Here is a 27824-nt window from a genome sequence, read left to right as displayed (position 1 = left end):
CTGGCTCCTTCAGACGGGGTGGGCACTCAATTTGCCCCAGATGCCTCCCTCCCCTATTCTCTACTACCGAGAACAAACACAGCTGCTGTGTGTCACTTCCCCCTTGCATAGGACTTTCCTGCCCGGCCCTTTGCTCAGGACCTATGTACCCCCCAAGGCATTTCTGTTTATGATCCCTGCTTTATGCCAACATCATCAAAGAGACACATCTGAGATGAGCTACAACACACATGAATGGGCAATTTTATTGATTTTTACCTCCTCACAAACCCTCCTAGTAGTAGTTACAGGTTGTGCAGTTTCCAGCAGGGATCTGAGACGCAGAGGGAAGTTAAGGGACTAGGCAAATCCGATGGGTACTTCATCAGCGGATCGAAAACCTGTGTTTCCTGGAATTCTTGCAAATGAATGCTGAAGATCAAGAAATACATTCTCACGCCACTAGCACAGCTTAAATACTTCTTTGACAAAAATAATAATAATAAATTATCTTCAACTCAGAAAATAAATTGTGCTCAGCAGAGTGACAGGAGGGTCCATTCATTGCATTGCACCAAGGGGCTGGATGGGAGAGGGAGGCAGGGCAGGCCCAGGCAGCTACGGTGACAGGAGCACAGGGCAGACAGCTGGTGAAGGCAGTTGAATGCATGCTTGATGCCAAAGGCAAGTGGTGGCCCCTCAGCTGTGGCCTATCCCGAGTGAGATTCACCTGCCCCTCTTCTTCCTCACGTCCGCCTTGTCTTCTGTTTCTTGGCTTGTCTCTTTGCATCTTCTGGGCCACTATTGTCAGAGGCTGTCTGGCCGAGAGCTCGGACGCCCTGCAGTCGACTTGTCAACTGCAACAGCAAGGGAATGAGCTAGAAAGAGAGAGAGAGTGAGAGAGGGGGATGCCAGGAGAACACTTGTGCCCAGAGGGGCATTAGAACCTCACATGTCAGCACACCTCCTCCGCCTGCCAGGTCATCACCCACTGTGTGCTAATGAGTGGCTTTGGTTCAAGACAAAGCAGAGACCTTTGCATTGCAGAGGGTCTCAGAGACAGGGGGACTGAGTATTGGGGTAGATGTCACAAGAGGTTTATGGCCTTAAAAGGAGGCCTGGGATTTGACAAAGTACAGCATCCTTTCTTGATAAAAACCCTCAACAAAGTAGGGCTGGAAGGAATGTATCTCAACATCATAAAAGCCACATACAAAAGACACAGCTAATATCATCCACAAGGGGGAAAAACTGAGAGCTTTTCCTCTACAGGCAGGAGGAACAAGACAGATGTCCTCTCTCATCATGTTTTATTCAACATAGTACTGGAAGTCCTAGCCACAGCGATCAGACAACAAAAAGAAGAAAAGGCATCCAAATAGGCAAGGAAGAAGTCGAACTTCCACTCTTCCCAAATGACATGATACTCTATGTAGAAAACCCAAAAGACTCCACCACAAAATTGCTAACAGATTACACAAATTCAGTAAAGTCACAGGATACAACATCAACGTACAGAAGTCTGTTGCATTTCTATATGCCAATAATGAAGCCACAGAAAGAGAAATCAAGGAATCGATCCCATTTACAATTGCATCAAAAACCGTAAGATACCTAGGAATAAACCTAACCAAAGAGATAAAAGACCTGTACTCTGAAAACTATAAAACACTTATGAAAGAAATTGAAGATGACATAAAGAAATGGGAAAAACATTCAGTGCTCATAGACTGGAAGAACAACTGCTGTTAAAATGTCTACACTACCCAAAGCAATCTACACATTTAATGCAATCCCTAGCAAAATACCACCAGCATTTTTCACAGACTAAGCACAAACAATCCTAAAATTTACATGGAACCACAAAGACCCCAAATAGCCAAAGCAATCCTGAAAAAGAAAACTAAAGCTGAGGGCATCACAATGCCTGACTTCAAGCCATATAATAAAGCTGTAGTCATTAAGACAGCATGGTACTGGCACAAAAACAGACACACAAATCAATGGAACTGAACAGAGAACCCAGAAATAGACCTTCAACTCTATGATCAACTAATCTTCAACAAAGCAGGAAAGACTATCCTATGGAAAAAAGGCAGTGTCTTCAACAAATGGTGTTGGGTAAAGCTACATACAGAAGAATGAAAGTAGACCACTTTCTTACACTGTACACAGAAATAAACTCATAATGGATGAAAGACCTAAGTGTGAGACAGGAAACCATCATAATCCTAAAGGAGAACAGAGGCAGCAACCTCTGTGACCTCGGCCACAGCAACTTCTGCTAGACCTGTCTCCAGAGACAATGGAAACAAAAGCAAAAATGAACTTCTGGGGCCTCATCAAGATAAAAACCTTCTGCACAGCAAAGGAAAGAGTCAACAAAACTAAAAGCTTGCCTACAGAATGAGATTTGCATATAACATTATCTGATAAAGGGTTAATATACAAAAATCTATAAAGAACTTATCAAACTCAACACCCAAAAAACAAATAACCCAGTTAAGAAATGAGCAGAAGACACGAATAGACATTTTTCCTAAGAAGACATCCAGATGGTTAACAGACATGAAGAGGCTCAACATCACTCATCATCAGGAAAATACAAATGAAAACCACAGTGAGATACCACACACCTGTCAGAAGGGCTAAAATTAACACAGGAAACGAGGTGTTGGCAAAGATGCAGAGAAAGGGGAGCCCCTTTGCACTGTTGGTGGGAGTGCAAACTGGTGCAGCCACTCTGGAGAACAGTTTGGAGGTTCCTCAAAAGGTTAAAAATGCAGCTACCCTATGACCCAGCAATTGCACTACTAGGTGTTTACCCAAAGAATACAAAAACACTGATTTGAAGGGGTACAGGCACCCCGACGTTTACAGCAACATTATCAACGAGAGCCAAATTTGGAGGCAGGCCAAGTGTCCATCAACTGATGAATGGATAAAGATGTGGTATATCGTTGTGGTATATCAATGGAATATCACTCAGCCCTCAAAAAGAAAGAAATCTTGCCATTTGCCACTACATAGAGGGAACTAGAGGTTTTATGCTAAGTGAGATAAGTTAGAGAAAGACAAGTACATATGATTTCACTCATACGTGGAATTCAAGAAACAAAACATAACATAGGGGGTAAAGATAAAGGGGGCAAACTAAGAAACAGACTCAACTACAGAGAACACACTGATAGTTGCTAAAAGGGAAGTGGGGGGATGGGTGAAATAGGTGATGGGGATTGAGGAGCGCACTAGTTGTGATGAGCACCAGGTGACGGATGCAAGTGGTGTACACTTGAAACTAATATTCTGCTATATATTATTAAATAGAAATCTTAAAACATAGTAATAAAAAATTTAAAATTAGGAAAAAAAAAAGAGAACTAAAGTAAGGAGACCTGGGGACAGCATGAGGCCTTCGCAGTCCCTGCCGACCCTGAAATGTCCTACCTTCCGTTACACGGGACACCTCACAGCTGTGCGGGAGGGCGCTCCCTGGCACAGGGCACTTCTCACCAGGCGCCTGGATTTCCTACCTTATCATGGTTGTAGCCGGCCAGCAGGACGAGCAGCGTCAGAGGCAGGGCGATGTAGGACCCCTGTGCGATGTCTTGCTCGGGCAGTTTCCTCTGCGGACACCGAGAACACCATTGCTGCTTTACAGGCCCTCTGCTCCCCCCACCACCCAGCACCCGCAGCCTCGGCCCACCGGCCAGGACCCCGGATGTCCCACGCGACAGCAAGTGCAGTGACCTGGATACACTTTCAGGTGAACCCTCTGCCTCCCGAGCTCTCCCGGCTTGCTCTCTGCCACCCCAGGGTGGACAGAGGCTGCCAACATCTCGCCCTCTGAGCCTCCACTAACTGAGGAAAGCAAGAGCCATGGAGGGCGGGCAATCCCTATGGCTGAGGAGTAAACGGCCTCCTTGTGCCAAGTTCCAGACACACACACAGGGCTCCTTCCTACAAGGGGGTGCTGAGAACCCGCCGCGCTAGGCTCAGGCACGCAGCGACAAACAGGCGGGTCCCAGAGGTCAGCCCAGTGAGGAGAGCAGGCAGGCTGTGGCTTGTGTCCCAGGGGCCCATCACCCCTTCTTCTTCTTCTTCTTCTTTTTTTTTTTTAAAGATTTAATTTATTTATTCATGAGAGAGAGAGGCAGAGACACTGGCAGAGGGAGAAGCAGGCTCCATGCAGGGAGCCCGATGTGGGACTCGATCCCAGGTCTCCAGGATCATACCCCGGGCTGAAGGCAGTGCTGAACTGCTGAGCTACCCAGGGATCCCCCCGTTCTTTTTTTTTTATCCCCCCCTTCTTCTAACAGAACCCTCAACTTTCATCTGGGCCGAGCAGAGTGCACACACCTCCCAGCCTCCCTTGCAGATAGGATAGCCGTGGGACTAAATGCCGGCCAAGGCTATGTGAACAGAACCGTTTGGTAATACACCCAGGCCCTCCCCTCCTGCCAGCCAGCTGCACCATCTGTGAGAGGGGTGCGGTGCTAAGGGATGGCGGAGCCCCAAGAGTGGGGGAGGCAGGGTCCCCGATACCTTGGGGCTCCCATGCCATTCCTAGACCTTGGTCCTGGATGCTGATAGAAGACAGAAACTTCCATCTTCCTGAAGACCCTGAAATTGGGGGGTCTCTGTACCAGTAAACAAACCCACCCCCTCGCTCAGTCCACCCGCACAAAGGAAACAAATAAATGGAAACTTTCAGACAATGACAGAATAAGGTAAGGGGACAAAGCACTGGTTCACAAAGTATGGTCTAGGAACTCCCTTTCAGGGGATACTCAAGGTGAAACTTTTCATGACAATGCTAAGATATTACGCATCCTTTTCGCTCTCATTCTCTCCCAAGTGAACAGTGGACTGTTCCAGAAGCCACGTGTGATGGTGTCATCACTCTGGCAGCTAATGGAATATAATAAATCAAGACAGATGACACACATTTAAACCAAAGCTCTCATATTCTCAACAACTTTGAACAGGGTAAGAGGGTCCTGAGAAATAAAACATCTGAGAGCATCTAGGCTGGGGAATGACTCTGGGTCCATTTTACCCAAGAATGGTTGAGCCAGAATGGGATGGTCTCTTAAAAATGAAATATTCCGGGTGGGAACAGATTTCCACCTCCAGCTCCCTACTCCTGGATCATCTGACATGTCTTAGATCCCACTGTATTCTCCCCAGAAGTAAATGCTTACTGGGGACACTGCAGAGGGATGAAGACAATGAGTTCCAAGGCTCAAGTCTTGGAAGGTGAGGTTCAATGAGATTAGCAATGTAAAGTGCCAGGCAGTGCAGGAAATACTGAGAAAAAAAAAAAATCAATGATGTGGCTTACATATAACAGAAGAGTAAAGTGGAGTACTTAGGAAGGCCCTCACAAATGCACAACGCTGAGCCACCCATCAGGAGGTGGAGTGTTCTAGAAACTATGTGATGTGAGACAAACCAGCTCGCTCTGGTCCTGGCTCTGCAGGGAAGTTACTCATTCTCTCTGGGCTTCTGTAAAATGCAAGAAAGGCACATCCCCACAAGGGCCATTGTGAGGATCATTGTGAGTGAATGCCCTGCACAGACCCTGTGGGAGCAGGCACTCCCTGCACTTGGAGGTGTCTCACATGCAGCGAAGTGACAGACACAATCACAGCAGCAGCTCTGGGGCGTGGTGGCTGCTTGGCCACCACCAGCAGCATCTGTTCCCCCCACCAGCTGCCCACGTGTCTCCCTGGATCCAGATGAACCTCCTGGTGGGGGCCCCAGGGAATATCGCAGACGGCTACCATCAGTGCCCTTCACAGAGACCCTCTGCTCTCACTGGGCTGGCAGTGTGCCTCCACACAGAGACAGATGGTTCCCTACATGCTCATCTCTTTGGCCTCTCCTAACCAGGCCTCCTCTGTAGGGAGTGAGGTAAGTGCTTCCTCCTGGAGTCTGTCAGAAAGACTCTCTACTTCAGGTAAGATCCTATTTGCCAAGACACCGAGCACAAGCCTCTGGCCAGAGATGCCCAGAAAGCAGCAGAAGAGCTGTGTTCAAGTCCTACACTGCTGTGCACGAGCTGGGGACCTAGATTGCTCAATGTCTCCTTGGGTCTCATCTCTAGATGATGGAGAATAATTCCTACCTACCTCCCAGCTAGGATGGTGTTCTGAAAAGCACAAAATGATAACTTGATTGCATGGGGGAAAGATAAATTTGGAACTCTTCTTCACACCCTACACCAGGAAAAACTCCAAACGGACAGAGATGGAAATGTACCAAATGAAACCATGCAAGTCCTAGAGTAAAAAGAAATTCCTCTAAAAACTGAAAAGTGGGGGAGATTTTCTTAACTATGATTCAAAATTCAGAAGCAACGAGGAAAACCGATACATTTAGCGTAGAAAATAAATGTTTGCATAATCAAAACGAAAAAACGAATTGGGACAAATAGGTACAGCATACATCACAACAGGTTAGAATTCCTTCATATACAAAGGGCTTCCAAAATGAAAAGGACCAACAATTTAGATAAAAGTAAGCAGTTCCAGAAAGAGAACAAAAAATGGTTCTTAAGCATGTGGAAGGATGAGAAATGCAGAGGACAGCTCCAAGGAGATGCCATTTCTCATCCACCAGACTGCAAAATTTCTTTAATTTGACCACACGCTCTGTTGGGGAAAGGAGGTGCTCTCATGCACTGCTGGTGGGAACACAAATAGAACAGCTCCCTGGAGGGAGGGGCACCATCCAGCAAGGTTCCAAACGCACTGACCCTGTGAGTCAGCAACTTTACTTCTTAGTCTATTCGAGACACAGACAAACTTTCAAAAACATGCACGCATGAGGCCGATCATTAACAGGTTGTTTATAACAGCAGAACATGAGCGATAACCCAAACATCTATTGAGCAGAGGGGCTAACTGAATATACTACGGAATAGCCACCCACAGGAGTACTAGGTAGCACAGTTGTTAAAAAGGAAAGAGAGTGGCTGAATGTACTCCTCTGCACAATTATCTTTAAAAAAAAAATAGAATTCTGACCCTTGAGCTGAAATGCCCTAAGACAATAACCAATATGGCAGCTGGGAGGCCAGATTTCTGTTTTACCATAGATCCTGGGTTCCACCCTTACTACCAAGTTCTGAATCAGTAGGTCTGAGGTTGGGCCCTGGGGCCCATTTTTGTGGCTTCTGTGCGTTTAATCCTCAAGTGATCCTACCGCACGCCAGCTATGGGAAGCACTGTTCTAAATAACTATCTCATGAATGTGTATTTTGTTTGTTCTGTTGTTTTTTTTTGGTCTGTTTGATACAGGATCCAATGACGCTATGTATGGCAAACAATTGATAAAACAAGCAAGTTTCAGGGTGCCTGGGTGGCTCAGTTAGTTAAGCATCTGACTTTGGCTCAGGTCATAATCTCAGGGTCCTGGGATCAAGCCCAGTGTCAGGCTCTTGGCTCAGCGGGGAATCTAGTTCTTCCTCTGCCTCCCCCCCTGCTCATGCTCTCTCTCTCTCTCTCAAATACAATCTTTAAAAAAAATAAAAATAATAATAATAAAAACTTTTTAAATGAGCAAGTTCCTTTTAATCTACAGGTATCCCACCCATTGTGTAGGATTTTTTCTCTCTTGCAATGTGTCAAATAAATCATGTGCCAGGTTCATGTCCCGTAGCTTCCCACAACCCCATGGCATCCTTTATATGCTCTTGTGTCCTATTTCTCACAAACCAGCACCTGGTTCTAGGAACTTGGGCAGGTTGGGTGTCCTGTGTCTCCGGCTGAAGGACCACAACACCCTCAACCACGACACAGCGGTGACCTTCTCCCCCAAAGTCACACCTGAGCCACTGACCTACACATATCCCCTCCCCTCATTGACGGCTTCCTCCTCAAAGTGAACTGAAGGCATGAGCACTCAAAACAGGAGAAAAGGATCTAGGGAAATCAAGAATGCAAAAGGGACCCAAAGTTGGGGGCCCTGCAACAGGTGTCCTCCCTCCACTAATACCCGGACCACAGGTTGCACAGTTTTCCTCCTCTCACCATCCCTATAGGCTGTTCCCGAACTCCCCCTTCTCCTTACCGTGGGGTTAAAAATCAAGGTGATATGTTTGTGGTAGCCCACTGCCGTGAAAGAAACCTGAGGCAAGACGTAGTCATACTGGGATCTGGGGAGTGTGGAGTCCAGCAGCACAACGTAATTCTGTGTACAAGTGAGAAGAAGTTCCATTTATAAAGGACTTTATGCTTTATAGAACCCCACAAGGTTACACATCCAAACCAAGGTCGCTAACTTCAGAGCAGGAACCGCGGTTGGCCCTTCTACCGGGGACAGCTGTGTGTCCCCAGCATCTTCTGATAAAGCCGTCAGAGCCTGCGGCACTTCCGTATAAGCACATTCAGCCACAATATAATTGTGGTCCTTTGAGGATCTGATTTCATGAAACACAGCAAGTTATTACGAGCCACTTCTGATGAGGGAGATACACGATCCAACCGAGAAAGGCTGCTTTCAATCCAAAATGAGGTTGACTTTTAAGGGACGATACTTAAGTGGCTCATTAGTTGGCAAGTTCTAAGAACACAGCACCTCTGGAATGGTACCGGTGGCGGTCACAAACCCTGTGTGCAGAGCCCCGGCTGTGTGCCAGGCACCATGAGCGCCACATGAGGCAGACACCTGTTCTGCTATCAACCACTGACAAGGTCGGGTTTACTGCTCCCATCTCACAGTGGGCGGTGGGTCCAGGTGGAGTCTGACACTGAAGCCTGTGCTCTTTCCACAGTGCTGCATACGGCAGCTATTTCAAAGGGCATCTCGAGAAACGGGGAGTGACTCCAAACGTCCATTGCAACCTATTTCATTATTTTACAGCCATTTCATGCCCAAAAAAGGCCACAGTTTATCATTCCCATGGCAGGTGGTAAGAAGCAAGGAGACAGAACAGCATACATAGGTTCACTACTAATGAATGCATGCCAGGCCCATCAGGAAAGAATCAAATTCTTTGCAAAGTTTGCTCTCACCATGACAACTACAACAGCTGACTCTGTCCAAATACAACTGATAATAAAAATAACCAGTAAATGATGACACCAAGTAAGGCCTTGGTTATATAAATTATAGCATTTCCTATATGACAGACTACTGGGCAACCATGAAAAATCATGTCATAAAGGTTTAATGATGGGAAAAAGAGTTCTAATATATTCTTCATTGAAAAGTGCGGATTATAAAACGTACAAAATAATCCCAGCCTTGCAATATTAAAATACATAAAAATGTATATTTATGTTCGCACACACAATGAAAAAAGACCAAAGTACCTATCAGCACATTAACAGGGATTATTTCTAGATGATGGGATTGTATCTGATTTTTACCCCAAAAAATCTCCAGCCATGAATGTGTATTATTTTGTAAACAGGAAAAGAGCCAATTAAAAAATAAACCCTACAGAGCCCGACCTCTGTTGAGTCGGAGAGCACATCAACCATTTCTGCAGAGAGGTATTTGGGGGGAAAATGAAAAAACTTTCCTTAAACTCGGAAGTGGAGTTATTCAAAGACACCTGATGGAATGGAGCCACAGGCATTAGTTACCTGGCCGTCTCTGAGCAGCGGCGGGAAGTGGAAGAAGAGGGACTGGCCCAGGGAAACCGTCTGGATTGGGTTGTCCAGGTTTTCACTTTTGTAAAGCTTTACCTGGAGAGGAGAAACAAAGCAGGACGTGCTTTTGAAATTAAAACACAATAAACATTTCGTTTTAAAGATTTCACTTCATGCTCAGAATAACTTATCTCTTCGGGGGGAAAAGGATCTTTGGAAAGGTGGATATTTGAAAGAGAAACCACCTGCCCCCGGCCGGAATACATAATACATTCCTCAATCACTGGAGACTCACAGTTCCATGACCTGCATAGAAATGTAAGATTTTAAAATCGATTCTGGCAATTTATGTTAATGTTCAAAATGGTAATAGTTAGTATACTGATAATAATAAAAGGAATAGCTTCTACTATAGCTAGAATGTGCCGGGCAAGCAACAGGCACTTTATATACACGGTCACCAACCCTGGCTCTGAATAGGCATCATTGTCACCCATAGGGAGGCCCGGAGCCTGTATCTCCTAAAGGCACACGATTCATACGTGCTGGCGCCTGGGACACAACACATCACTGAGGGTCTGGCCCACCCGGCACTGCCTCTCCATAGGCTGTATTCCTCAAACTCCTTAAACTCAAAATGCAATCCCCTTCTGCATCTGGTTATCCAGGCTGCTTCCAGAAGCAGTTCAGTCCCGTGTTTCTAGCCTTTCTCTCTGGCCTGTTCTCATTCTCACTGCCATAAGCAATGGGACGTGTGAAGGGGGTACAGTCCTGGCTGACGCTGAAGGCTTTGGGGGCTCCACTCTGCCATGAAAATGCCACAGCCACCCCTCCTCAGGGTCCACACTGACACTTTTACATAGAACACACAAGTCACAAGGTGTTTTCCTAAAACGAAAGTCACAGACTGGAGGCCTGTGGGTCACATCCAAGATCACATATGCGTTCTTTTGTCCTATACGATGTTCTAAGCAAATATGAATTCATTGCCTCTATTTAAAAACCAGGTGATTTTAAGTAATTCTGATTTCCAGCTTCTCTGGAAAATTGGGAAGTGATCCCAACCCTGGGCCAGGATTCCAACACGACAACAATCCCAGGGAGCCGAGGAGTGGTGCCATCCCCTCCCGTCCGCTTCAGTTTGCCCACAGCCCGCCCAGCCGGCTTCATCCTGGCGCTGCCTGCCTGGCCCCCACAGGCAACATGCTGGCAAACCTGGAATGAAGAGCAAGTTAAGAGGGGAGTTAAAAACTCAGTGCACATTCTCACCCAAGTCAAACATGTCATCATCCATAAAATTACAAGCGCCTTTGAAAAACACACTCCCATGACAATTCACTGACATTTTTCAAGGGATCCTGGAGCATGGTATAAACATTTTGTTAACTGCAGGCAAGGAGATTTTGTTAGAACCTGAAGAGATCTTAAGAGGTCACTGAGTCCAACTCCTGCGTTTCACAGAGAAGGAAACCACGGTCCACAGGAAGGAAGGGCCTGCCCGTGGCAGTGGGGTGGGCAGGACACAGCTCAGACTGCCCGACTCCTTGTCCCCTGCCCACCACCTCCATCCTGGACAGAATTTTAAAAGTTACAAGGCACTCTGCCTGAAAACTATCCTTCCTGCTTTAGACTCTACATTGAATGGAGCATTAGTTAGGCTTCTACCACAATGTTTCCAAAGATTTATTTCTATGGCCAGCTAAACAAAGTTACCTCAAAGTACGAAGCCTTTCTCTCCGGGCAATCAGCAACCATTCTCCTAGATATGTGCTGGGATCTCAAGCTCAGCCCTCAGCACCTCCACCAACAGCGCACTAAAGCAAGTGCCAGGCAAGCCCACATACCCCACTCCCACTCTTCTCAGAGCCGAAAAGAACAAAACAACCGTAGGAAAAAAAAAAACAACTGGCCTTACCCATAATGTAGGGAGATACTCGGAGGAAGTGATCACGTTTCCACTTAAATCAAATTGATTGATCTGCCGGAAAACTATGATGCTTACATCATCGATGTCATTGTTGCCGACCTAGAAAGAGACCAAGAACAACGTTGGTGGTGAGGAAGCCAGGAGAGGAACTTCCACTCTAGCTAGATGATGTCCTAGGAGCTGTTTCATAGCAAACTTCACTTCTTCAGGAAAGGAATGAACTTTGCCGTTGAAGTGGCCCAAGTCCAACGGCACACGCTGGCAGTATGGAGGTGGGCTACAGCTGGCCCACAGAGACATTCTGCTTGACTGGCACAGGATATTTCTTCAGTTTCCATTATTTGCCAAAATCTTAAAGAGAAATCTCATACACAAAAAAAAGCCAGATTTTCCAGCTTCTCTTAAAAATAGAGAAAGAGGGATGCCTGGGTGGCTCAGTGGTTGAATGTCTGCCTTCAGCCCAGGGCCTGATCCTGGAGACCCGGGATCGAGTCCCACATTGGGCTCCCTGCATGGAGCCTGTTTCTCCCCGTGCCCGTGTCTCTGCCTCTCTCTCTCTCTCTCTCTCTCTCTCTGTGTGTGTGTCTCTCATGAATAAATAAAATCTTTAAAAAAAAAAAGAGAGAGAAAGATGTACTTGCCTGGCAGCCAACAGCAGGAGCTGGGTATGTGCCCTCCTATCTGTCACTTTTTCATATTTGCCAGGCCGTAGTCCCCACAACTGCCCATGACCCTGACCTTTGCCCACTATGGCAGGGAAACCTACAACTGTGAGATCCCACCCTCACAGCCATTTAAAATACCAGATGCCATAAGGACATCAAGAAAACCTACTTCTCAGCCAAATGGTCCTCAATGGCCCACCCCTCTCCTGACCTCTCACAACCTTCATGCCAATGCCACCTAATCAAGCCACCGAGATTCCACCACCCCCTCCCCCATCTCATCCAAACCCTTCAGTCTAGCAAACGAGAATCACTCCACGGGGGATAAGCTTCACTTCAAATGGTTCCTGGGCTCCTTCCCGTGACCTGGAAGGACGGCTGCCTCTTTAGGGATCAATGAGCTCAGTCGTGATCCGGAATATTAAGAGACTCCACCACCAAGTGGAAAAAACAAGGTCATCTGGATATAAGAAAATCGGGTGGCCCTGCCACCAATTAAGCCCATGTTGTCTTTATTACCCTCCCTTGATCTGAAATGCCACTTAGACCTTGAGATCCTCAACTTGGAGAATAATGATCAGAGGTTGCCCGGGGAGTGAGGAGACAACAGCTCAAATTTCTCCTCTGCATTCATGACAGTGATGCTGCTCATTAAAACCCTGCAGGAGACGCCGCTTGTGAAGATGACACTGTTCTAAGAGGACCCTTAATTAGGACCCGGAGCTCCCCCCGCAACAGATGAAAGGCAGCCAGCCAGGGGAGTGCTAAAGCGTTTCTGCTTGGGGAAGCACTCCCACCACACCGCCATCCCCCGCACCGCCATCCCCCACAGAGGTCCATCCCCACCCCCCCCAGAGGTTGGTGCCTTGTGCCTTACCATGATTACCCGGTGGTGGGGGAGGGCCCGTTCGATGTGGTCATTGCCTTCCGCCTTGAGCTGCACGTGGTACACACATCCCGGCTGCAAGCAAACCCAGAGGTCACATCTCTAGAAAGGGGACATCGCCCAGAACCTGACCCAAGCCTGCCCTGACCAAGCAGGCCCTCGTCACGACCACGCCACCACTCCCACCCCACCTCCAGTCTGTGGCCTATTAACCTTCGTAAGAATCCCTTTTAGAAGCACCCTGATGAAGGAACATTTATCTGGAAGTTTGTGATTCCTTCAATCCCCAAGAAAAATTAGATTTGGCTTCCTACTTTAAAATTGCTAAGCACAACATGCTTCTTCTGATAAAAATCATTCTTGCCTGGCTGTCCACTCCTCCCCTCTGCCCGCATATATGCGTGGAGACAACTGCAATGAGATTCCCGAATGCTTATAATGGACAGGATTTCTGCCAAGGGATACCTGAGAATTTTCTTCTTAAAAATATCTGTTCTAAGATTTGTATTCTATTGCTCAATTTTACAGGTGTACATGGAGTTTACCAAATAAATCATTACTCTAAGAAAGCTTTCAAAGTGACCAATTTCCGATCAATAGCATAACTAATCCGCTCACACATTAGGATCTAAGGCATCGAGCTGAGTTCTGAGGTGTCTATATGCCACTAATGAGGACAACCCTAAGACATAATCATTTATTTTTAAACTAGCATGGATAAAAGAGTCTGGTCTCCTAAAATAATGTGTGCTTTGATAGCTTTAGGCTGTTTTTTCCTTTTCAAGATTGTCTGTTTGGATATGTTGCTTGAGCTATTTTATAATGAGCACAGGGCATCTTTACAAAGACAATAAAACTATTATTTTTTTTAAAAACTGAGAACAAATTTATGATCACCAGTAGACACATTCATTGACTTTATAGCTCAGTTAGGACTTTACAGTAGTATTGAGTTCAGTTCAAAACAGCTATTTGCACCCCAGAGAGGAAGGGATGTGAGTAGTCACTTGGGCAGGAAAGGGGACAGCACTGGCCGCTCACTCCCACACCTGGGCCAGTGGGAGCCTTTTGGGGGGCTGTTCCATCCCGACGGGACCGCTCCTTGCTCAGGCCTACCAACTCCTGGATTCACCTTCATCCTTTGGCAGTGGAATCTAGTGCTGCAGTCTCTTGGCTAAGACAGCCTGACAGCAGTGCCAGGAAAGGGGAAATGAATGAACGCATCCTGACTGGGGCTAAAATCTTTAGAAAACCTTCAGTGAGGGATCTCCAACCTGGCACCCTCTGGGAGACTGGCAAACTCGAGCCCCAAATCCTGGCCGAGGAATAGCTAAGGATATTCCTCCAGAATGTGTGGTCTGGCACGTGGCAGGTGTGGGCGGCCACCAGGGTGACTCCGAAAACTACTGTGAGAGCTAATAAATTAACACCTATTAGAAGAATGAGGGTGTCTTCAGAGCATTAATTAAAATGGAAATCTGCGCTGGAGAAGGAAACTATATTCAGTTTAATTAAACAATGTGTTAGGTTGGTGGGTTTAGAAGAACACGTCTGGGCTCTCAAGATGCTGAGGGAATCAAGGAGGTGATGTAGATTTTGCATTCCTACAACTTTAAGAGTGATGTAAGCCAAGGACGCTGCTAGAGTCCATCCAGGGGAAGGGAGGCTCCCCTAAGCCTGACCTACACGGGCACCTATCCAGACCCCTTTTCAAGCTGTGGCCTCAGAAAGCTGCAACACCAAAACCAGAGCTGGCAGTCCGGGGGAAGGCCGCCCCAGGGGAAGGCTCTGTTAACCACTTAACTGCATCACTATGCCAGGACTGCTATGTCTGCACATGTGAACTTCTGTAACACCAACAGCCCACCTATGAGGGGGGGTGTCACTCTCATCCTCATTTCACAGATGAGGATGCAGATAACAGAAAGGATGGACCCCTTGCCTGAAAGTAGACAGCTAAGAAATGACGGAGGCAGGATTTAAACCCAAGCAGATGACAGAAGGGCATTCGTTCGTGCGGCCAACAAAGAACAGACTTGCAAAGGCTGGGCTCACACTGGACTGGTGAGGCCAAGGCTCTCTGAGGACCTGGCCCCGGAGACCTGACGCCTGTCCCTGGGCCCTGGCTGCAGGAGTGCGAGGCCATGGTGTTCCGCCTGTCTGTTCCGTTACAGGAAGGGAAGCAGGCCTGGAGGCAGCATGTTCCTCAGAGCCAGAGCCCTCCTGCAGGGCAGAGGATAGCTAGAAAGGAGCATGGCAGTAAGGCTTGTGCAGACCCCTAAGGATAGCAAGGTAAGCGTCATCTTGATGACTGGTGAGAACACACCCGTGGTGGGCAGAGCAGGCTGCGGGGACCCCACCCAGTTGGTGTGCACTGGGCTGGACCATGAGAATTCCAGTCCTCAGCACAGCCAGGAAGACACCCAAGTCCATCCTTCCCCCTTCCCCTTGAACACCCCAAGCTCACCAGGCAACCTTCCAACCTGCCTCCCAGGTACCCCAGGATCTGACCCTGGGGTGCCCTGGACACGAATATTTTTGTTTTGGGGAAAGAAGAGCTTTGCCCCAACCTATTAAATAAACTGAAAACAGGTTTACGTTTCAGCTCCTGTGATCTGAGCAAACATTAGCCCATTGCAGAGATAATGTGCGCTGCGCCTCTGCAGTCAGCTAGGAATATCCAGTGTGTGAATCTAAAAGCCTAGGGATCCAACCCGAGATCCAAGGGGCCCAATCCAGCCATTGTTGTCCAACCCACATGCTCTCAGTGACCACACAGTACAGAGGTAGTGTCTGCTGAATGAGCAAGAGAGTGAATGCACAAATAAAAATGGAGGATGCAGCACCAGAAAACCTAAACTGAATGTGGCAACTGAGCAACGGGCAAATGCGTTGGCTCCCATACAAAAAAAGTTGGGAGTTTGTGGGGTGTTTTTTTTTTCTTTTTCATTAGTTGTTCATACCAAAAAGTCAGGAGTCTTCACGTGGAATTCTGAACTTCTGACTTTTAACAACTCAAATGATCTAGCAGTGCCGAGCCTATCTTCCCACGTGGCTATAAAGAGCTGGATGGCAGCTGCCCCCTTTCCATGGGTCCTGCCCTCTGGATTTGACCACACTCACCACTCCCTAGGTGAGCACACACCTCCTTCGGCCATTCACAAGCCTCTTCTGGCCACAGGCATTTGGTCTGAGAGCCCTGGCCTATCCCATAACCAGGCAAAAGCTGCACCAAACCCATTTTCCAACCGTATTTTGTCACAAAACTCCAACCCAATGTGTCCGCTCAATGAAAGGTAAGCTGTGCCAGGTGAAAGGGGTTAGGAGGGTTCCAGACTCCTAACTCCTTGCTCAGCTTATTCCTAGCAGTCTTGGGGGCACCGCCAGTCACCTCTAAACACAGCATGAAAAAACCCACTCCTAAAGAATGTCCGAAGTCTCACCAGCAATCCACGTAACCTGAACTTTCCCTCTTCATCTGTCACGGTGTCTTCTCCATAAATACTACAGTCGTCCTGTCCGACTGCTTCCACGGCAACACCCTGTTCTGGTTCTCCGTTTAAGGAAGAAACTGTACCATAGCAACTAGAATGACAAGAGAAGAAATGGAACATGATATTCCCGTGGTTTTCTGAAGCACACAAAGGATTTGTGGTAAAGTGCCCTCCGTTTACCAACAATTTACAGTGCTGAATAGCCCAGTGGAGAACTGTACCCCGATGACCCAGCCAATTCAGTCCTGGTTGTATCACTTCCAAATCCGGCCTTCCCGCCCGAAGGCTCGAGCTGGGCAGAAGACTGTCAATTTTTCTTCGTTTACATTTTAAGGGATGCTCCAGAAAATTCCAATTAAGAAAGGCTAAACTTTATTTTATTCCATTTTATCTTATTTTCATTAAGCTTTATTCTAAATAATGAAACATTCAATAAAATGAAATCAGTTTCTTTCTCATTCTACATATTCATTTGAAAATGGCCCATTTTTTCTAAACTTTTTGATTAATCAACCTTCATCTCAAGGGTTTTTGTATGTTTACAAATACATATGTATGGTGTGTAGATCAATATATTTAGCTACATAATGCTGATACGGCTAACATACAATGTTTTGTATATGTATACAACCATTTGTGCAAACCGTCTCTGGATGGAAAACATGAGTGGCTGGGAGACAACGAATGGGGGAAAACTTGACATTTTATACGCTCTTCAATATTCTGAAGCCTTATTCAAGTGAGTTCATTTCTTCCTTTTTAAACATTTGAGTTTCAAGCTCTAGTAAAAATAAATTTTTAAGCAATGAAATGGGCTCTCTCAGGCCCATTTCAGAATAGGGACTTTGTGACGGAATCACTAATTTGAGGGATCAGAAGAAAAAGGCAGCAGTTAAAAGTCTCTAGACTTGCTATCTCATCTCATCTGGCTCCCACGTAAAACCCGAAATGGGGGGTGGGGTGGGGGAGCAAGGTGGAGCTCCCGGGAAACAGAGGCCCGAGTAGGACTCTACAGGCCTGGGGAGCAGGCTGGCTGCGCACCTGTAGGCCGTTCGGTACCCGGTCACAGTGATCTTCAAGCTCTGCCCCTCCTGCACCTCGATCATCTGTGAGGACGGCTCGAACCGGAATTCCTTCATCATGGGTTTGAAGTAATACTGGCCAGGGCTCTGCCAAGAGACAACCACATACTGAGCCCCTGCTGCCACATCTAGGTAATGGCTTAACAGGAGGCGACTGAGGTCAGCACACACGGGAATGTGGCCAGAACTCCAGGGCTTCCTGCACAGACAGAAAGGATGACTCTAACTCTCCAGTGAGTGGGTTATGGAGACAGCAATGACATCTCCAATAGCAGCCAGCATTATGGCCTTATAGTCCCTCTGTGATACAGAAACCAATTTGAATTTTATAAGGAAACTGAGGCTCAGAGAGGTCAAGTAACTTCCCTGGGATGACACAGCAAGTGAGCAGCAGAGGGAAGATTCGAAGCTGCACAGCGCATGATCTTTCAGATACGCCTCACTGACGTTCCCGGAGCAGTCACTTTATTCCCAGGACTCTAGGGAAGGGCCAATTAACACACACCTCCAGAGTTCCAACCAGTGGGGGCCCCAGATAACATCTCTATTCCCCCACCAGGTGGAACGTGGTTTGCAGAAGAAACACAAGCTAACCACCACCAAGACTCAGCATCATAAACATTGTGATGCTGTGGTCTAACAAAGGGATGCCTAAGAGGGGAGCCACTGTGGCCAAGGTAATTAATTACATCGTCTTAGTGACAAGCCGGTGGCCAGAAAACAAGAAGTGTGTGCGGAAGGGAACATGAATCAGCAACAGTAAGTTCTAGTAAGAGCAGTACTCTAATTACATTTGGTCCCCGAAGAAACGTAAAACACTCCATGCTGGTGTTCTGTTCTCACGTTGTCAAGCACTACACAAGTCCCGCATGCCATGTCCCTGCACGCTCACCGGTGGTAAACTACAGGACACCTTACCAGGTTGGAGAATGTCAGAATGCCATTGTCCTGAGTCAAGAGGTTGGAACGAAACACACCACCGCTGAGGGATAGGAGGACGCCGGGGAGGGGCTGGTCATCTTCAGCTTTTATCTGGGGGTGAGAAAGGAACAGCAGAGCAAGGTAGATGCCTATTACCAACTGAAGAGAACATTTTGAAAGTCAAGAGGTAACTCTTTTGGGTTGTTTTTTCTTTATTGTTATCCATGGGAGGTGGGGGGGAACATAAGGTCTACTCCTTGTCCCCAGGAGTAACTAACATTAATAGGTGTTGTGTAGCCCTCCAGAACTGCTCCTTCCTTTTTAAAGATTTTATTTATTTATTCATGAGAGACACAGAGAGAGAGGCAGAAACACAGGCAGAGGGAGAAGCAGGTTCCCTGCGGGGAGCCTGATGCAGGACTCGATCCCAGGACCCCGGGATCACGACCTGAGCCAAAGGCAGATGCTCAACCCCTGAGCTACCCAGGTGCTCCAGAACTGCTTCTACGCCTACACCAACATACAAACGTTATGGCTAGTGCTGACTGACCAGCAAGTTTGTGGTGCAGGAGGGGAGGGCGGAACTTCATCATGGGTTTGAAGTAATACTGGGTATTACTTCAACATGGGGCACTGCCACACAGCCCCACACCCGGCCGTCTTCCTCCAACCACTGGTCCTGGCTTCCCATCCAGTCCACACACATCTGACACACCGAGTCTTAATGCACATTATCCTAAAGCACGGTGCGGCCGACCAACGCATGCAGACCAGCCACCTGCTTTTCCAAGAGAAAAGGAGACCATCGAAGCATCCTAGAATGTGTGTATCTGTGTGCATTTATGTTTTCCTCTATTCCTAGGAGAACTGCTGGGCATCGTGCACTCTGAATTCAAAACAATGCCACCACGTTGCACACCAGAGTGGCTGTGACCACTTATACTTCTGTGAATTATCTACACGTGGGACCATACACTCTCCAAAACATGGACGCTGCCGTCATCACTGCAAATGCAATCTAAAACCCCGTGTTCCTATGGTAACTTCCTTCAAGTTCCTCAGTCACCATGGAAGTTGGGCACTTCTTCTATGTTTATTAATCACTTGTAGGACTTGCGTGAATTGCTTTTTCATATGCTTTGTTGTTCTTTTGTCTATGGGGCTGTCATTTTCTTATCAATTTTAGCAGTTCCTGATAATCTAGGATATTATTTATGGCATAAAGATTTCTTCCCAGTTGGAATGTCTTTTGATATGCTTTAAAATGCATTCTGCACTATATTCTAGCAAACTGAATTAAATTAAATTAAATTAAATTAAATTAATTAAATTAAAATGTAAGTAAATAAAATGCAACCTGCAGGGCACCAGGGTGGCTCAGTTGGTGAAGCATCTGCCTTTGCTCAGGTCATGATCTTGGGGCCTTGGGATTGAGCCCCACATCGGATTCCCTGCTGAGGAGAAATTTGCTTCTCCTTTGCCCTCTGCCCCTCCTACCAACTCATGTTCTCTGGCACTACCTCTGCTCACTCTCTCAAAAATAAGATAAAAAATCTTAAAAAAAAAAAAAAAAAGTAAAAAACACATCCTGCACAATAGAATTTGAAATTTGTATGGGATGTCATCTATACTTCTTTTCCTTGAACCTCTATGTTGAAAATATTTATACTCAAGGGTCTCCAGCCGTACTCTGGATGGCACACAGCATGCTTCTTCCCAAGAAGGATGGAGAGGAGAGAAATGACATCAAATACCACTATAGGAACATTCTGTGTTTTTACACAGAACACAGTTAAAGATGAGAGTTCGAAACACTTGCCAAAAGGTATGCAGATGAGCTGAGGTCAGCAGGCCTCCATATTAGGCTGGGTGAAAGGAAACCCTCTAAAAGAGCACATCCTGTATGATTCCATTTGTGTAAACTCTAGAAAATGCCAACTAATCTATTGTGACAGAAGGCAGATCAGATCAGCAGGAAGGGTGGGAAGGAGAGCGTACTAAGGGATACAAGGAAACAGTGGGGTGCCAGATTCTCACTATTTTCATGAGTGTATGCCTCTGTTGAGACAACCAAATCATATGCTTTATGTGCAGTTTACTATATGTCAATTACACCTCAATAAAACCATCTTTTAAAAATGTGTTACCTCAAAGCTTACGCCGGCCAAAGCATACGCCTTAAAGTCTCCTATGGTTCCTTCCACCGCAGTCAAAACATAGCCTTCCTTCTGCGAGGACACAGTGTACTCCAGGTCGCTGTGCAGGGGCCCGACACTGAACAGAAGCAAGGAGATGCTGGGGGTGGCAGTGCCACACACCTGCAGGAGGCCTTGCCGGCCCCACACAAGCCTGGGCTCTTCACCTGGTCCCCAGCAAGTCGCCTCTTCATCAGGGCTTACCTATAAGCACCTCTGTCATCAGTGAAGACAGTGATCAGTGGGGAGCTCGCCCCCTTTTCACTGATGACGATCTCGACACCCTCCAACTCTGGGTGGATCTGGCCTTCCAGAAATAGGCCTGCTTTCCCATGGATTTCAATTAGCTTCCCAGGGCAGCTTTCTAAACAGGAAACAAACAGAAGGCCAAGACTTAGCTGTAGTGGGAGGGGGCATTTGGGCCAGGGGCTTCCCAGTAAGGGAGGGCCTGAAACGGAGGTATCTGAAGCTAGTTCCAATGAGGGTTTTTTTTTTTTAAGGTTTTATTTATTTATTCATGAGAGACACACAGAGAGAGGCAGAGACACAGGCAGAGGGAGAAGCAGGCTCCATGCAGGAAGCCCGATATGGGACTTGATCCTGGGACTCGATCCTGGGACTCTGGGATTACACCGTGAGCCAAAGGCAGATGCTCAACTGCTGAGCTACCCAGGCATCCCTAATGAGGTTGTTTACTATATAAAACTGCAATAACTGGGGGGACCCATGCCTGCCTCCATCCCTTGCTCAACAGCTGGGAATGTCAACAGTTAAACCTAACAAAGCCTGGGTTCTCACTACCCCTCTGTCTGTGGTCACAAGGTCTTTCTGGCGCATAGGAGGCTATGCGGCTGGACCCGAGGCAGAAGCCTACCCCAAACAGGCTGCCTGCTGGAAAGCCACACTATTCAATATGCCTTCCTTCTAAACACAGACCACATAAATGTCCAGGATCTAATGAACCCACAATGCTAGAGGAGATGGTCGGAAGCCAAAAGACAAATATTCCAACAGCCACCACTTCTAATTGTCCAGTCCCAAAAACACTCTCCCTCACCCCTACCAATACGTATAAACACCAGACATATGATGGCTAATGATCACATTTCAACAAGTAACATCTGTGCTTTTTGTCTACCTTTGGTGGCAAACTAAAAACGTCAGGAAGAAGTCAGGGGTCCTTCTCCAGAACGACTGCCCAAATTCTAATTACCAGAGTTACTTTCATCGATGGAGACCTTCCATTCACTCACCCACACACCACGTAGGCACAGCTCTTTGCCAAAGGGGATTTAAGGAGCCTCACAAAGACAGTTTTGTGAGAACAACAACATGGAATACGTTTTTAAAGGCATGTAAATGAACAGTTGTAGAGATGTGTCACTGGCTCAATGAGTTGACGTTTACCTCCACTGACAGTGGCTTCCATGGAAGGAGGGTAGAACAGCAGCTCCTTAGACGAGGGTGTGACTGTGATTTTCTCTCCAGACCTAAAACAATGAAAATACTTCCACGTGGCCAGTTCTGCCCTCCACTGGAAAACAGAAGACATACAGGACATGGAAGAGACAGAGCTTACCGTGCCCAGTAAGAAAAGTCATAGGAGAAGGGGCCCTGGAGCTCCTCTACCATCTCCTGGACAGGGGGCTTGGTCCTTCCCTCCCCAGCGTCTTCCTTGCCACTCTTCTCCCGCTCCTGCCTTCGGCTCTCAATTTCAGCCAGCTGCTGCTCCCTCCGCAGCTCCTGCACAGACTTCAGGGGGCCGAGGACCAATGCAGGTTCACTGTCAATGGAAGATCTGCAAGAAAGGAAGGAGTAGCTCAGAGTATATGTGGTTATTTATCCCTGCAGTCGGCGGCAATCTGACATTTCTATATGGAGTCATCTCTCCATCAAAAACCAAAATGCCCTGTAACACCACCATGGTGGCATGCTCCGCTCCTGTTTTGAAAAAAAAAACCAATCATTTTTTAAGAAATAAAAACTGAACTTCTTTGTGATGGTGGCAGTATCCAGTAGCTTTTCAGCTGGGATGAAATGCTTTATGTCTTGAAGAAATATCAGATTTCCTGTAGGACATGGAGGTTTTTGCACACCACCATCTTTTTTCATTCAATCATTAACAGAGAACCCACTCTGCTAGAGAACCAGTAAGCTGGAAAGACAACATTTCCTAACCATGTGGAGTCCACATTCCAGTGGGAAGAGGTAGACAAGCAGCAGAAAACAATATCGGGTAAGTACAGTGTAGAAAAATAAAGCAGCCTGGAAGGAGAGAAGGCTGGACACATGGGGGCACTATTCTTTATTGATGTCCCTGGGTGAGGAGTATGTTGGGCAAGAAAACAGCAAGTGCAAAGCCCTTGGAGCCTGGGAGGGAGCTCCCTTGGCATGTTCAGGGGACAGCAAGGAGACTGAGGTAGCCTGGGCAGAGGGACCCAGCAAAGAGTCAGATGGGTCAGACGATCCTGAGGGAGCAGGTGGCTTTGTATGCCTTGGTGTGGACCCTGGATTTCACTCTGAGTGGGATGGAGAGCCACTGGAGTTGTAAACAGAGGAATGACGTGATCTCTACTTTAAAAGGATAAACTCTGCCTTCCACATGGAAAGCACACTGTCACCATGCAACAACAGCCCAAACAGGGAGACCAGGAAGCTGGAGAAAGGAGAGTCAAGGACCATCTAGAAAGATGACAAAGAGTGGGGTCTGGGGAGGCCAACAACCAGGAGTCCAGTTTGGGATCCAGCGAGTGTTGAGATCCCCTTGAGGGATCCAGGTGGCCACGTCCAGCTGGAACATGCATCTCATACAATCCTCAGCACAAGCAAATAAAACAAAACTTCCTCTGAGGTTAGAAAAATGAATTCAATAAAGACTGAAAATAAAGTAATACGGGTTCACGACTGGTAAGTACATGAGTTTCCAGTCCAACCAGTAATTACTACTTTCCAGGCAGGAAAATAGTAAAAGGCTTTGTTCCAGCACCAGGCACAGTCCTGGGTCTACAAGAAATACTCCCAAGTCCTTCTCTTAGACACCTGACTACCCTGAGGAATATGGGCACTCCTTTAATCCACACTATTCAGCCAGACATTCGTCTTGCTTGACCCCATTGGTCAGTGTGTTGCCACATCCTGTTGATTCCATCTGCTCAACAAACCTCCCAGCCGTCCACTGCTCCCCATCCACTACCATATGTCTGGCTGAACCCACCTGGACTCCAGTCTCAAGTAACTTTCACTCGTAGGTGGCTTCTACTTGGTTACTCAGCAGCCAGGGGGATCTTGCTGAAGCAAAAAAAGTAATCCCTCTACTTAAAACATGTCATAGTGTCCACACGACAAAGCAAAGACCCTTAACATGGGCTGGTCCTACTGGCCTACCTCCCCTGTGTGCCCACCCCCCCGCAGTCCCCATGGGGTCCAATTCAAAGCCCTCATTATAGGTGTAACCTCACAGTCCCGTGTATGACACCCAGACAACTGTCCATGTCCCCCATGAGACTTTAAGTCCCGTGAGCACAGGGGCTGGCCCTCAACACTCTCCACATTTTCTGCATGGGTGGATGAGTTGAAAAGGCAGTGGACAGAAAAGAAGAGACACAGCTGAGAAGATCGCTTAAGGTAAGGAGAGGGAAAGTTACTCAGATTTCCATTCTTACAAAGATGGTCATGCGGCCAAAACTGTCATTTCTCAAGAAAATTAGGGTGTCAGATGCACCTCACCCATTGCAAAGAGTCCTCTCAAAGGGGACATTCGCATGAACCTGACCCTTGCGAGGGACTGCCTTTCATATACCTTCTCCCTCCTGACCCTTCGTATATCAGGTGCCATCTCTATTTCCCCAGTCTTCAAGAAAAGGTCTCAAGAAAAATAGACAATTTTTCTGAATTTGCTAAAACACTTGAAATACAATGAACAAGCCAGAGATTTTTTTCCCCCTTAGCAAAGACAGGAAGTGTAGAGAGTTCAAACAGAAATTTAAGGCACTTGCAACGAGCTGTCAGAAGGCTCTCCCTCAATTCATAGTTAATTCCTGAATCATAAAAGGAGAGGATCAAGGCTGTGGTGAATTTACAGCTCTGTCGTGTAAGAGAAGGCCGTGTGTACGCACACCTAGAGATGAGAAATCAGAAATAACTTTCAGAGTGTCTGTTAGACAAGTCCCCAGTGCTCGTCCACCACACCACCCTCCCATGCTCAGACCACCGTGGAGCAAGAGGCTTACTTGATTGTCACAGTGACATCCAGCATTTTGTCAGTGGTGATAGTTCCAAGGACATGGTGGCGAATGGCTGTCAATGTCAAGATACTGGGTGACGACCTATAAATCAAAGTGGAAAGAAAACACTAGCAACATCACCTCATTGTTCTCAAAGGATCATAGACACACCCTTAATGGGCAACCATTCTGACCCTGAAGTACACAAATACAAGATTGCTCTAAGCTTGGGATGAGGTAACTCCTGATGTGGTTACCAGTGTTTTAAAGGGTAAACTAATTTTCCATTCCAAAACTTGACACCTCCAATTCCCGGTGAAAGCCTAGAGTGTTTGTAAGAAAAATGTAAAAATGGGACGCCGAGGTTGGAGAAACACCCATCAGTGAGGGCTGGAAGATTTAACCAAGAGGACAGTCATGCCACTTGAGAACTGCAGCCTTCCACCCTGGGTTTATAGAATTCTGGGGAAACAGATCCCAGCTCCATTTCCTCAATAATTTATTCAAGGGTTGGGGCACTTGGGAGGCTCAGTTGGTTAAGCGCCTGACTTGGTTTTAGCTCAGGTCATGATCTTAGGGTGGTGGGATCAAGTCCCATGTTGGGCTCCACGCTGGGCATGGAGCCTATCTGGGATTCTCTCTCTCCCTCTGTCCCTCCCACCTTTCACTCACGCTTCTCACTATGAAAAATAATAATAATCATGATAATTTATCCGAGTGTCTTAAAATCCTTACATGGAAATTCCTTTTAATAACCTAACTTTACCTCTTCTTTTTTTTTTTTTTTTTTTTTTTGGTGTTGCTAACCTTTTCAATTACATAGCCCTAAACTTTACCTCTTCCAGAAAAAAAATATAGAAAAAAATTTCCTTATGTTGTTCAGAAGAAGAGATGTGTGTCCACTTAACTCCACAGGAGGCTCACAAACACTATAGGGCAGTGAACACCCAGCTTACGTGTCATAGGTGTAGAATGCTTGCTCAAACCGGTGGCAGGAGCGAGGGGTCACCTTGTACACACCTGCAGCCAGGAAATCAAAAGCCATTTTCAGAGGAGGGCGTCTATCACACTGAGCACACCCAGCTAGCACTGGGAAGCCACAGGCAGAGCCTCCCACCTGAACACACAACGCACAGATGTGCAATAATGGCATCAGAGATGCCTCTTCTGCTGCTGCTTCTGCTTCTTACCAATGACCTGGTAATGGCCCCTCACAAACTCAGGATTTCACTTTCCATAATTGAACAACTCATGCTAGTTTAGTCTGTGAAAACCCAGCTAATAGGGACATGTGAAGGAATGGGAAGTATATTTCTACCGCAGACGAGACTGAGAATTTTCCACTTAATAGATTCTGTTAAAGTCCCAAAAGACAGCCACAGCCTGCTCTCCTTCCTAGAAATAGTCTGAAAACAGGGCATGGGGCAGAGGAAGACCTAGAAAATTGTGGAACGCTCACAGAGAACACTTTGATGCTGTGAGCCCACATAGAGTAACGACTCTGATTAGGAGAGTAAGTCATTTGCCAAAGGAATACAGTCAATTTCAGGAAGGAGAGAAGTTTAACAATTTATTCTCCCGAACGATCATGAGCCAACCTTTTGGCCATACTTCCTACAAAAACCTGCGATTAGATCAAACTACCTCTGCTGTTTCCATCCCGCTGAATAAGCCCCTGTGCAATTATCAGCAGAAAAAAAGACTTCAGTCTCTCCATTCACTTTGTTTCCTCTTTCAGCCTACAAATGTTGACAGAGCACCAGCACCTACTACAGGCCAGGTATTGTGCTAGGGACTGCTATTGAGGGGAAGATTGTGTATTTTATCTTGAGAACCAAGAAAAGTCACTGAATTATTCATTAGGAAAATACAAAATGAAACCACGATGAGATGCCACTTTACACCCATCAGGATGGCTAAAATCACAAAGACAGTAACGGATGTTATGAAGATGTGGGAAAACAGGAGCCCTTGTGCCGCTGCTGGTGGGAACATCACTGGCACACATAACCATGTGGCAGTTTCTTAAAAAAATGAAACAAATTTACCATATGACCCAGCAATTTCATTCCTGGGTATCCAACCCAAAAGAAATAAAAACAGATATTCACGCAAAGACTTTTGTATGCAAATGTTCATAGCAACATTATTTGTGAGAGCCAAGAACCGGGGATGTTCACTAACTGGTGAGTGGACACACAAAATGTGATATGCCCACACAATGGAATTTGGTAATGATAAGGGACAGACTACTAATATCTGCTCCAACACGAACTTCAAAACATTATCATGAACCTCAAAAACATGCTAAGTGAAAGGAGCCAGACAAAATATCACTATGGTAAGATTTCATTTATATGATATGTCCAAAAAAGGCCAATGGCTATACACAAAAAAATAGATTAGTGGCTGCTTAGGGCTGAGAGCAGAGATGAACTGTCAATATGCATGAAGAATATCACCAAGGTAATGAAAATGCCCTAAACCAGATTATGGCTATGGTCATATAATTCGGTATATTTACTAAAAATCCTTGTATGCTGTCAATGGGTGACTTTTATGGTCTGCAAACTGCACCTCAATAAAGTTGTTCAAAAGGGAGAGGAAAAAAAAAGGGAGATAAGCCACTAGAGGATTTTAAGCAAGGTGGGAGATGGTCCAATTTTTATCTTCAAAAAGATGACCATGGCTCACTGGCTGTAGTATTTTTCAGGGGGAAAGGGCTCAACTGTCTCTACCAAACTCAAACCCAGGAGACCAGGAACACTCTCCAACTCCCAGCTCTAATTCTCTGGGTAAAAACACCACTCTCTCCAGCAGAAAGAGAAAAATGAGAGTACGCTAACCATC

The 27824-nt window shown here is 46.5% G+C and overlaps 1 protein-coding gene across 1 annotated transcript in view; it reads right to left on the bottom strand.

Annotated features, from left to right (window-relative positions):
* Positions 1 to 215: 215 nt before the first annotated feature.
* The window catches only part of LOC129519502 (BOS complex subunit NOMO1), a 56703-nt gene continuing 29094 nt past the window's right edge, over positions 216 to 27824 (bottom strand). The window contains exons 17-31 of the mRNA XM_055340053.1: positions 25931 to 25994; positions 24981 to 25076; positions 22331 to 22549; positions 22159 to 22241; positions 20956 to 21115; positions 20704 to 20830; positions 18554 to 18667; positions 17595 to 17722; positions 16503 to 16644; positions 13051 to 13134; positions 11497 to 11607; positions 9576 to 9677; positions 8056 to 8175; positions 3513 to 3605; positions 216 to 857 (exon numbers count right to left, since the gene is read on the bottom strand). Coding sequence (XP_055196028.1) covers positions 726 to 857; positions 3513 to 3605; positions 8056 to 8175; positions 9576 to 9677; positions 11497 to 11607; positions 13051 to 13134; positions 16503 to 16644; positions 17595 to 17722; positions 18554 to 18667; positions 20704 to 20830; positions 20956 to 21115; positions 22159 to 22241; positions 22331 to 22549; positions 24981 to 25076; positions 25931 to 25994 — 1775 coding nt within the window. The 3' untranslated portion in view covers positions 216 to 725. The remainder of the gene's footprint in view (positions 858 to 3512; positions 3606 to 8055; positions 8176 to 9575; positions 9678 to 11496; positions 11608 to 13050; positions 13135 to 16502; positions 16645 to 17594; positions 17723 to 18553; positions 18668 to 20703; positions 20831 to 20955; positions 21116 to 22158; positions 22242 to 22330; positions 22550 to 24980; positions 25077 to 25930; positions 25995 to 27824) is intronic.

The sequence above is a fragment of the Nyctereutes procyonoides genome, unplaced genomic scaffold (genome assembly GCF_905146905.1).
Source record: "Nyctereutes procyonoides isolate TBG_1078 unplaced genomic scaffold, NYPRO_anot_genome, whole genome shotgun sequence".
Lineage (NCBI taxonomy): Eukaryota > Metazoa > Chordata > Mammalia > Carnivora > Canidae > Nyctereutes > Nyctereutes procyonoides.
The sequence above is the reverse complement of the archived record's forward strand: the minus strand, read 5'-3'. Positions and strand labels throughout refer to the sequence as shown.